This window comes from Gobius niger (genome assembly GCF_951799975.1).
Source record: "Gobius niger genome assembly, chromosome: 8".
Classification (NCBI taxonomy): domain Eukaryota; kingdom Metazoa; phylum Chordata; class Actinopteri; order Gobiiformes; family Gobiidae; genus Gobius; species Gobius niger.
Window position 1 is genome coordinate 4,323,497 of NC_136859.1, and position 12,267 is coordinate 4,335,763.

The 12,267-nt window shown below is 44.8% G+C and overlaps 2 protein-coding genes across 2 annotated transcripts; both read right to left on the reverse strand.

Moving 5' to 3' along the window:
* LOC306966316 (acyl-coenzyme A thioesterase 1-like) lies at window positions 1-2,579 on the reverse strand (the record flags this gene model as incomplete). Its single annotated transcript, XM_079561038.1, has 4 exons — window positions 1-609; window positions 724-911; window positions 1,319-1,589; window positions 2,397-2,579. 4 exons carry the CDS (start codon window positions 2,577-2,579, stop codon window positions 1-3), a joined length of 1,251 nt encoding a protein of 416 aa, XP_079417164.1.
* A 2,909-nt stretch (window positions 2,580-5,488) lies between these two features.
* LOC306966689 (acyl-coenzyme A thioesterase 1-like) lies at window positions 5,489-11,018 on the reverse strand (the record flags this gene model as incomplete). The annotated part of the gene is made up of 4 exons (XM_079561502.1): window positions 5,489-6,097; window positions 6,511-6,698; window positions 8,507-8,777; window positions 10,836-11,018. 4 exons carry the CDS (start codon window positions 11,016-11,018, stop codon window positions 5,489-5,491), a joined length of 1,251 nt encoding a protein of 416 aa, XP_079417628.1.
* Between the last annotated feature and the right edge of the window lie 1,249 nt (window positions 11,019-12,267).

A 12,267-nucleotide genomic window follows, 5' to 3' on the forward strand; every position in this document is an offset into this window, starting at 1 on the left:
TCACAGTTTAGCATTAGCCTGGTTAGCCTCACACTTGAGGTGCTTCCTGAAAAACTCCTGTATCTTCTTCCACAGTTGCACCTCGGCTCTTGCGTGCGCCGCGGGTTCTCCTCCCCAAAGCACCGCCATGTTTACAACTCCATGGAACGTAGACACTTCAAACGGTGAGAACGGAGTGTCCAGGAAGTGTCCCGCCTGAGGGTACGAAACCGCCTCAAAATTATTCCTCCCGTGACGCTTCATCCGCTCCACCATCTGCTCCATAAACGCTACACTGTCCCAGTTCAGGTCGTCCTCCGAGGCCACGAACAGGAACTGAGCGCTGGCCTTTTCTATGGGCACGACCGAGTCACGGTGCTCTGCGGACGTCGGGATGGGCAGGGCGTTTTTGACCATATAAAGGTCAGAGGTCAGGGCGATGCGTTTGGACTGATCAGGTCTTAGCGCTGGGAGGATCTGCTGTTGTTTGTAGAAGAGCGGCAGTTGAACGTTAGCGTTGCAGCCGTTGATCGAGACGACGGCCCCAACGCCTCGCACGAACGCGGCCACAGACAGAGCCACGTCGGCCCCTTTAGAGCGGGCCACCACCCCCACCTCCGCACTGCCCACCTGGAACACAGCACAGAAGGTTACTCCAGGATCACGTGGCCTTAGCCACACTGCATTAAGATGGGACTATGTTTTTGAGTTTACAAAGAAGAACAGAGCAGTTCAGACTCAGACCTTGCTGTGCTGCAGTAGATACTGCACGGCCGCCTCGTACTGATCCAGATGAAGCCGCTCGCTCTTGTCCGCTTTGCAGGTGAAGACCGGGACAGTCATCACCACGAAGCCTTTGTTCGCCAGAAGCCCCGCCCTCTTCTCTGACGGGAAGGAGGGGAGGTCGAGCACCGCGGGAAACGGCCCGGAGCCTGGGACAACAGGACACATGTTAAAGAGAAGTGTTATTTTCACTGCTTCTGTTGATGCTCCAGGATATGCAGATCATAAAAGCCACGCTGCGGAACATCTCAGGTGATAAATGTTGCGATGGAATATAGAAACGTAACTTTTGTAAAACTCTCAAATAATAAATATGTTTGAAGGAAAATGCCTTGTACTTGTATCAATGTTCAGTATTGGCAATTACTCAAATGTGGTGCATCCCCAAGAAAAACTCTCACTATTAAAAATGCGTATTTTATAATTTTTATTGGATTAAATGTTCAGTGGTGTGGCTTTAATAACCTTCAGATCACTATCTTATTGTTGAAACACCATTTTCAATCATTCCTCTCCTGGTTCTATTCAAAAACATTAGACTGAGTAGGACACAGACCTGGGGGAGTGAAGAGGACCCCGGTGAAGCCCCGCCCTGTCACAGTCTGTCTCTGGACTCCGTCTCCCAGAATGCACCTCTCGTTGGTCTCCTTCGCCAGTATCTGCCCGTCCTGCTTGTCGACCACAGAGAAGTGGACCACGTGTGGACTCAAGGCCTGGTTTTTGAAGAATATTACATGTGGAACTTCTGTACTCAAGGACCAGAGCAGACCCATGGGCTGGACCCCGCTGTAGGAGCCCCTGAGGGGGGCGTCCCGTGACACGTCGACCTGAGGCAGAAGAGCGTGACAGGACGATAAGAACATTTTGACACATAACCTCATCATTAATCATCTGCACAGCTTTGAAAACATTTCAGTCCAGAGTCAGTGGATGAGCTCAGACTGTGCTTTTAAAACACGTGTGAACATTTTCATTATTAATGTGTGTCTCATTATTCAAAATGTAAATTTTGGAAACAAAAGGTTTGATGTTTGTAGGAAAAGGTCTTTATACTTTATGGATCAGGTCTGTGTCGCCATCTGGTGGCCACAGCCCAGAATGGACTGTATTGAGCTGCACAAATACTACAACTACTGATCAAATACTACTACTATACAAGGAAAAGTTGCTCAGTGGAATTATTACTTAAATGAAAGTACTTAAGTATTTGCTGTCCAAAATACTCTCCAAGTCTTCTTCGCCTCTTCTTTCTCATTGTGTCTGTGGCATTGACAAAGCATTAAAACCTGTCATATGCACTTTAAGTATATTTACTTAGTCCTGACCACCAATGTGCATAACAGATGCTTTCGTTAGTTAAAGGCAATTTAAATGTGCATTTTGCAGCTTTTTCTCTGAGAAAATAAAGTTGATATTTGTGTGTATTTGACCTCATAGTGACCAAGTAGCTGTAGATCGTGGAGCGTCTTAGGGACCACTGTGATGGGAAGTTATGTCGCCATGCCGACCACTCATACAGCCACTTGGTCACGATGAGGTCAAATACACACAAATATCTTCTTTTTGGGGGGGAAATAATGCCCCTGTAAGGACTGGTCCTGATGAAAGTTGATGGATGAATCTGTGTGCAGTACCTGTCCGCTGTGGTCCGCCCTGAACTCTGCCCAGGAGCTGAAGCTGGAGTCCTTCTCGTCGGTGGCGCTGGCCCTCAGCACCACGTCCTGCTGCGAGCTCAGCCCCGTCACACGGATCTGCAGCGGGTCGTCGAACATGCAGCGAGCGCTGGGCAGGAGGATCAGACGCAGACGTGAGGACATCTCTGTAACACCAAGGAGACGAAGACGATGAAGACGATAAACTGGACCAGCACTGACCACGAGTGTAAGGAGAAACTCTGCAGGTAAAGAGCAGCAAAAACTAAACAATTAAAGAGATACAGAATCTGTTTGAAGCTTCTGAGGGACAACAGAGAGCTTCCTGAGCAGCTGCATCACTGTGTGGTGTAGTGACAGAGCTACATGAGAACATAAAAAGTTCACAAAGAAAGACCCACACATCAAGTCTTTGGATGTTCTGGACAATTCAGTCAAGTTCAGAATGGTTAAAAAAGGCAATAGGCCCGAGTGTTGAGGAGCCGAACCAAATGGTGTGGATCAAAGCTCCAGGTTTATTGCAAAATTTAATGAAAAATAAGTGTCTTTGGTCAAAACATGTGAGGATTAACCTGTGATGAAAGTCACAACAGAACTCCTGCAAAGCCAGTGTCCAGTCTATGGAGCTCAGGAGGATTTGGACATCTGTGTTTGGAGGTAATAGCAAACATTGTCCATAAACTAACACGAGCAAAACATAATACAAAAGAGCCGTGGAACAACTTCATGAGCTGCTGATTCACTACTGGTGAACACATGTATCACACTGTAGTGTTCCAATGCTTTTATGTGAACATTAACCTCTGTGTTTTACTTTTTAAAGTCTCCATTAGTTTATAAAGTCAAATGAAAGCAGCTAGTTTAGTCCTTGTTCAGATCTGGCTTTATGTTCATGTAGTTTAGTCAGAGGTGATTCATTCTCATTCACATTTAGTCGAGGTCAAGTGTTTTTCAACTTGTACTTGAATATTATTTTCCACACAATACTTTTTACATCTACTTAGTAATAATATTGTATAAGTATAACTGCACTTACTTGTATTGGGCAACAATGGCCGAGCAGGTCGTCTTATGGAAAGGTTGAAGGTTTGGATCCTGGATCCAGCAGGTGCAGATGGTCGTGTCTTTGCACAAGACGCTTCAGGTTTGTCTGTGTGTGACTGCAGGTGAATGCTGCATGCTGGGTAAGTTTATGTCCTGAGTTGCTCCCAAAGACACATTAAACAGATGACTCTTCCCAACTCCTCCCCATTGACATTATTGACAATAGAAGTTTCCCTCATTAATACGTTTATACGTAACCAGGTTAACTAAAGAGCACTTAATGTCCAAGGCCAGGCTGTACAAATAGATTAGTTATGGAGGAAGGAGGAAGAATGTCCCCACGGCACAATGAATAATTCAGCTGAACATTTTGCTGTGAAAATATGGACCTGAATTTGGCTCGACTTTACTGGACTGTGATAAATATGTTTATTGTTCGTCAGAAAACGGGTAAAAAAGACTAAAAAATTGTGATTCCCATGAGAGGTTTTCTTCCCTCATTATAGTTTTGGGGAAGAATCCATGAGACTTGTTGGGACATTGTGGCCATTCACCAACTATCCACTACTCCATTGATTTGACCATCCAGGGTTACACGGCCTCATCAGTGAGTCTTCATGGATTTCTGTTCATGAGCTTCAATGAACAGTTTAGGGGAGGCCGGATAGAAGGTTTATGCACAACTGCAGCCTCTGGAGGGTCCTACACCTTGATGTTCGGGAGACTCCAGAGGCACCAGCAGCTTCAAATACCTGTTTGCTGCTTTGTAGCAGCTGTTCTCTTAATCTGATGTATTTGTGTGCTCTGAATCAGTTTAAGTTTAAGAAAATTAGGTACTGGCCCTAAAGTTGTTTTTCACGCGTCTAAAGTCCAATGCATTAGCGGCTACATGGAGGTACTGCAGCAACAGCGGAGCAATGGCGGCCTCTAGTGTCGTCGTTTTAAAGCAGAGCAGCCAGCGGCCATTGTTTGGGATTCAATCTGGGTAGTCCTGACCTTTAACCTGGACCAGCATGCTTTGCGCTTGGTGAGATGCAGAATCCGCTTGTTGCTGATTGGTTTAGTTCATTGACCATTTGTGCGCGTTAGGCCCGCCCTGCTCCGTTACCAGACTAACTTCCCTGTGTAGAATGGACAGGGAATAGAAACAAAAAAATCTGATTACTGTTGTAACTAAACAAAAAGCTTGATTGTGTTTTATGTATATCAAAATGTATTGATAATGATTGCTAGTACTTATTGCATTTGTTTGTTGCAAAAAAAAAGACCCCAGGAAGAGTAGCCAAAGCAATAAGCTGCTGACATAAACAGTATAACAACCAATGATTATTTGTTACCATCGAAATAAATACAATTGTCTTGTTAATTTATGATTCCATATATTTATTGATACATTTATAAATGTAATTTTTTTCAAGAGTTATTACATTCACAAACTCATTAATTTCAGTTCCACCTTAAGAACGACATTTTGCTCTTTAGTTCTTTAACGTGCCTGTTATTGGCTTCATTCACATGCTCAATCACCTGTAATCACTAAATCAAATTCAGTGCACACAACTGAAAGTAATTCAATACAATCTTCATTAAAACTATTCTGTGGGGTTTTGTAAATGGTCATGTAAAGTACATGTAAAGTAAATCTAAATTTTTACACCCTCTTTGGTTTTGGCGTGTTTCGGACACAAAATTTAAGTGAACTGGACGACACTCAATCTGAACTGCTGTGTCTTTGTCGAGCCATGTCTACGTCAAAAAATTAAACCCTTTTTCCCGTCGTTCTGCATCTTCTAAAATTTACTTTGCGGCACAGAAGCTTCTATCAACTTTGTGCTGATGTGTGAGAGAAAACAGTTAAACTTACGCTACGAATGCTTTCACGCTGAATCATCACAGTTTAGCATTAGCCTGGTTAGCTTCACAGTTTAGCATTAGCCTGGTTAGCCTCACAGTTTAGCGTTAGCCTGGTTAGCCTCACAGTTTAGCGTTAGCCTGGTTAGCCTCACAGTTTAGCATTAGCCTGGTTAGCCTCACAGTTTAGCATTAGCCTGGTTAGCCTCACACTTGAGGTGCTTCCTGAAAAACTCCTGTATCTTCTTCCACAGTTGCACCTCGGCTCTTGCGTGCGCCGCGGGTTCTCCTCCCCAAAGCACCGCCATGTTTTCAACTCCATGGAACGTAGACACTTCGAACGGTGAGAACGGAGTGTCCAACATGTGTCCCGCCTGAGGGTACGAAACCGCCTCAAAATTATCCCTCCCGTGACGCTTTATCCGCTCCACCATCTGCTCCATAAACGCCACACTGTCCCAGTTCAGGTCGTCCTCCGAGGCCACGAACAGGAACTGAGCGCTGGCCTTTTCTATGGGAACGACTGAGTCTCGGTGCTCTGCGGACGTCGGGATGGGCAGGACATTTTTGACCATATAAAGGTCAGAGGTCAGGGCGATGCCTTTGGACTGATCAGGTCTTAGCGCTGGGAGGATCTGCTGTTGTTTGTAGAAGAGCGGCAGTTGAACGTTAGCGCTGCAGCCGTTGATCGAGACGACGGCCCCAACGCCTCGCACGAACGCGGCCAAAGACAGAGCCACGTCGGCCCCTTTAGAGCGGGCCACCACCCCCACCTCCGCACCGCCCACCTGGAACACAGCACAGAAGGTTACTCAAGGATCACGTGGCCTTAGCCACACTGTATCGTGTTCTGAGTTTACAATCTCACAAAAGTTTCTCTCACAGGCCCCACAGGTCGAGTTGGACGAAGTTGGATTTTCATTAAAGCAGAACAAAGTGAGCTGTGCTTAGAGCTCCTCCTGCTGGTCACTTTTGAGAATAGCACTGTTTTAAACCCCCACCATCATCATCACTCAAAGCTTCGCAAAATAGTAAATATTCAACACAAGACAACCTTTTCCTGCTATACACGGACAATTGCTTTGGCAATTTGAATGTTCCGGTGTGAGTCGGGCCCTGGTGTGAGTCTGGTCCCTGGTGTGAGTCGGGTCCTGCTCCTGGAGGAGCGGCTACAGAAGAACTGAGCAGTTCAGACTCAGACCTTGCTGTGCTGCAGTAGATACTGCATGGCCGCCTCGTACTGATCCAGATGAAGCCGCTCGCTCTTGTCCAATTTGCGGTTGAAGATCGGGACAGTCATCACCACGAAGCCTTTGTTCGCCAGAAGCCCCGCCCTCTTCTCTGACGGGTAGGAGGGGAGGTCGAGCACTGCGGGAAACGGCCCGGAGCCTGGGACAACAGGACACATGTTAAAGAGGCGTGTTATTCTCTTCAACACTCGAAACCAGGTGTGAGCTCCAGGACTGAAGGTCAAGGTCATGGTCAAAGTATATTTATAAAGCACATTTAACATACAGTTGACATGGCCCAAAGTGCTGTACATGTTTCAGTGAGACAATTATATACACTGCGTTCCAAGTTATTACGCAAATTGGATTTTTGTGTCAAAAAGGTAAAAAAAAAAACATTAATAATGAAACTCATGGATGGGGCTCTATGCATCACTGACATTACTCTCAGAGACCTGGGATGATTAGTTTTCAGGTGAAGCCCAGTTAAGGGAAAAACTACTTAAAAAGGGTGTTCCACTTTATTAAGCAGATCATCATTTTCAAGCAGTAAAGGAAAGAAAAAGGGTCTTTCTGCTGATGAAAAGCGTGAAATAGTTGAATGCCTTGGTCTAGGTATGAAAACCTTCAATATTTCATGAAAGATTAAGCATAATCATCGTACTGATAAGAGATTTGTGGATGATTCAGAGCACACTCGGGTTTGTGCAGTAAAGGCACAATATGGACGGTTTCTGCCAGACAAACACATCAGACTATTAGAACAGATGCTACAAAGCAGCATACAGGTAGTTGAAGCTGCTGGTCCCTCTGGAGTCTCCCGAACATCAAGGTGTAGGACCCTCCAGAGGCTGCAGTTGTGCATAAACCTTCTATCCGGGCCTCCCCTAAACTGTTAATTGAATTCTGATGAACAGAAACGGCTGCAGTGGCTCAGAAATACATGAAGACTCATTTTCAAACAGTCTTGTTCACTGATGAGGCCGTGTGACCCTGGATGGTCAGATGGATGGAGTAGTGGATAGTTGGTGAATGGCCACAATGTCCCAACAAGGCTGTGACGTCAGTAAGGAGGTGGCGGAGTCATGTTTTGGGCCAGAGTCATGGTGAGAGAGCTGGTCGGCCCCATTAGGCCCTTTTAGGCTCCCTGAAGGTGTGAAAATGACCTTTGAAAAATATTTGGAGTTTCTGACTGACCACTGTCTTCTATGCTACAAAAAGAAGAGCTGTGCTTTCCCTGAAAAAATCCTCTTCATGCATGACAACGCACCATGTCCTACTGCAAAGAATACCTCTGCATCACTGGCTGCTATGGGCATAAAAGGAGAGAAACTCATGATGTGGACCCCCTCCTCCCCTGACCTCAGCCCTATTGAGAACCTTTGGAGCCTCAACAAAAAAAAACTTCTATGAGGGTGGGAGGCAGTTTTCATCCAAACGGCAGCTCTGGGAGGCTATTTTAACATCCTGCAAAGAAATCCAAGCAGAAACTGTAAAATAATTTGGAACTTGGAACAGTGGATTTTGAGGTTTTTACTACATTTATTTTTGAAAAATTATTATTATTATTGAAAAATTCTGTTAGGAATTTTTCCCCCACCACATTTAAATGATCCTCTACCAGTTAAAGACTTGAAAATTATGCTGACTCTAATTTGAGTTGACAATTTAGAAAATCTTAGAAAAATGTCATTTGCATAATAATTTGGAACACAGTGTATATATATATACACACAGTACAAAATAACAACATGGAATGCTCAACTCAGCTCGTGTTGAAAGCCAACGCATAGAGGCGTGTTTTAAGAGTGACTTAAAACTCTGGAGAGCAGGTGATGTTGTGACGTCACAAGAGAAACATAACTGTTAATAAACAGGTTTGAAGAAATCACTATCTGTTAAAAAGACATTTTCAGTCATTCCTTCCCTGGTTCTATTCAAAAACATTAGACTGAGTAGGACACAGACCTGGGGGAGTGAAGAGGACCCCGGTGAAGCCCCGCCCCGTCACAGTCTGTCTCTGGACTCCGTCTCCCAGAATGCACCTCTCGTTGGTCTCCTTCGCCAGTATCTGCCCGTCCTGCTTGTCGACCACAGAGAAATGGACCACGTGTGGACTCAGGGCCTGGTTTTTGAAGAATCTTGCATGTGGAACTTCTGGGCTCAGGGACCAGAACAGACCCATGGGCTGGACCCCGCTGTAGGAGCCCCTGAGGGGGGCGTCCCGTGACATGTGGACCTGAGGCAGAGGAGCGTGACAGGACGATAAGAACATTTTGACACATAACCTCATCATTAATCATCTGCACAGCTTTGAAAACATTTCAGTCCAGAGTCAGTGGATGAGCTCAGACTGTGCTTTTAAAACACGTGTGAACACTTTTAGTATGAATGTGTGTGAAGCGGCCAGGATTTGCCCTATGCAAAGGTCCGCTCTGGCTGCAGTAATGAGGCGTCTCGGATGCGTGTCTTCCAAAACAAAGAATACTGTATTTCAAAGGTTTATTTGGCAAACCTCACAGCCATCGACAGGGACACAGACTTCAGACTCCATAGACACTGGACACGGTCAAAAAGATGTATGCCCCCATACTGCAACACCTGAGTGCCCCTTCCTCACCCCTTATATAGGGCAGGTAATTATATAAACACACACAGCGCCACACAGTGGCAGGAGGATCAAACATGGCTGAAATAACTCTTCTTCACCTCTTCTTTCTCATCGTGTCAGTGGCATTGGCAGCACTTCTGCACAGAGTTTGCATGAGGGATAATACACGACGAGGCGTCCATGACCAGAAGTAACTGGACGATGCAGAGCCGTGAACCGGAGTCCAGATATTCTGATAATGGACACGTCGGAGTCCATGATCCCGCTTATACCATGGTCCTCTGAACTGAAGCTGTTCATTGGGGCCTGTTTGCTTATATTTTTTTAAGTCCTAGTTCCAGCATAATTGTTTATCGTGACCATGGTAACAGCTGCATGTAACTGTTGCCGGACTAGGGGTGCGTTATGTAAGGGATAATGTATAGAACGCTGGTCATTACCAGGAAAATAAGTACATAGTGCAAGGCTAGTGCATTTCTATGGTAACAGCTAGCCTGCATTAAAAACCTGCTCCACAGAGCACCTGAGGCAAATCACTTATAACACCAGACTAACCATATAAATGTCTGTGTCCATAGAGTAATTTTAACCATTTTGCATTTAAAATACCTTATATTTGAGCATTTGAGTGGTTGTATAAGCTACGCAGCGGTGGAGTGATCTGCTAGAAAATAGTCCCTCAAAATGCGATCATTCATGTGATGCAGGTCAGTTATATTCCAAACATGATTCTATGGACACAGACATTTATATGGTTAGTCTGGTGTTATAAGTGATTTGCCTCAGGTGCTCTGTGGAGCGGGTCAGACTGTTTTTAATGCAGGCTAGCTGATACCATAGAAATGCACTAGCCTTGCACTAGCCTAGCACCACGAAACTCTTCAGATATAAGAACTGCATGAATTACAAAAAAAAAAAAAAATCTCCAGAAATCAGCAACACTCTGGGTAACTAGGAAATGAGGCCCTATGTCAAAAATCCTGAAATATCCCTTTAAGCCACAACAGGACCACATGTTTTAGTTGTAGTTTTACACTTATAATCACTAGTTTTAGTTTCATTCTCTTGATGCTCTTGCATCATACTTTACAGTGGGGATAGGGTTTGCGACAGAGCACTGAGATGGTCCACAGCACTACTGGCAAAACATTCAGTGGACTGTTGGACCCAAAGTTGAATAGTTTTGGAGGAAAACACAATGTCATTTGTGGAGTAAAAATGGAACAGCACCGACATCAAAACCCTCCCCTCACTGTGGAGTCTGGAGCAGGAGAATCATGTGTGGGGCTGTTTTGTTGCCTCAGGGCCTGGACAACGTGCAATCATCAATAGAAAAATCAATTCATGCATTTATCACAATGTTTTGCAGAAAAGCCTGAGATGTGAATCAGTGAGTCCACCCGTGTATTAAATAGCTGACTGACTCTTCTTTTGCAGCAATAACTGCTTTCCTGACGTTGCAGATTAGACGCTCATTTCACTCAGATACTATTTTTTCAAGCAGATACTGTTTAATAATTCTTGTGATGTTAATAAAGCTCGGACCACATTTAGTGACCAACTTAGGCAGAAATGTAAGAAATTCCACACGGTGTACTCACTTTTTCCTCCACTGTAGCCTAATGCATAATGCCCCTGTAAGGACTGGTCCTGATGAAAGTTGATGGATGAATCTGTGTGCAGTACCTGTCCGCTGTGGTCCGCCCTGAACTCTGCCCAGGAGCTGAAGCTGGAGCCCTTCTCGTCGGTGGCGCTGGCCCTCAGCACCACGTCCTGCTGCGAGCTCAGCCCCGTCACACGGATCTGCAGCGGGTCGTCGAACATGCAGCGAGCGCTGGGCAGGAGGATCAGACGCAGACGTGAGGACATCTCTGCAACACCAAGGAGACGAAGACGATGAAGACGATAAACTGGACCAGCACTGACTACGAGTGTAAGGAGAAACTCTGCAGGTAAAGAGCAGAAAAAACTACACAATTAAAGAGATACAGAATCTGTTTGAAGCTTCTGTGGGACAATAGAGAGCTTCCTGAGCAGCTGCATCACTGTGTGGTGTAGTGACAGAGCTACATGAGAACATAAAAAGTTCACAAAGAAAGACCCACACATCAAGTCTTTGGATGTTGTGGACAATTCAGTCAAGTTCAGAATGGTTAAAAAAGGCAATAGGCCCGAGTGTTGAAAAGCCGAACCAAATGGTGCGGATCAAAGCTCCAGGTTTATTGCAAAATTTAATGAAAAATAAGTGTCTTTGGTCAAAACATGTGAGGATTATTAAAGTCTCCATTAGTTTATAAAGTCAAATGAAAGCCCTAGTTTAGTCCTTGTTCAGACCTGGCTTTATGTTCATGTAGTTTAGTCAGAGGTGATTCATTCTCATTCACATTTAGTCGAGGTCAAGTGTTTTTCAACTTGTACTTGAATATTATTTTCCACACAATACTTTTTACATCTACTTAGTAATAATATTGTATAAGTATAACTGCACTTACTTGTATTGGGCAACAATGGTCGAGCAGGTCGTCTTGTGGAAAGGTTGAAGGTTTGGATCCTGGATCCAGCAGGTGCAGATGGTCGTGTCCTTGGACAAGACGCTTCAGGTTCGTCTGTGTGTGACTGCAGGTGAATGCTGCATGCTGGGTAAATTTATATCCTGAGTTGCTCCCAAAGACACATTAAACAGATGACTCTTCCCAACTCCTCCCCATGTAACCAGGTTAACTAATGAGCACTTAATGTCCAAGGCCAGGCTGTACAAATGGATTAGTTATGGAGGAAGGAGGAAGAATGCCCCCACGGCACAATTAATAATTCAGCTGAACATTTTGCTGTCAAAATATGGACCTGAATTAGGCTCGACTTCACTGGACTGTGATAAATATGTTTATTGTTCGCCAGAAAACGGGTAAAAAGATTGAAAAATTGTGATTCCCATGAGAGGTTTTCTTCCCTCTCGGCTTGGCCACGCCCCCTTGTGTGGCGGATTACCATCATGTCATGGTAAAACTGCGGGATTTTGGGGAGGATTGTTGTAGGTTTATGATTTATAGTCATTACAGTTTTGGGGAAGAATCCATGAGACTTGTTGGGACACGGTGGCCATTCACCAACTATCCAC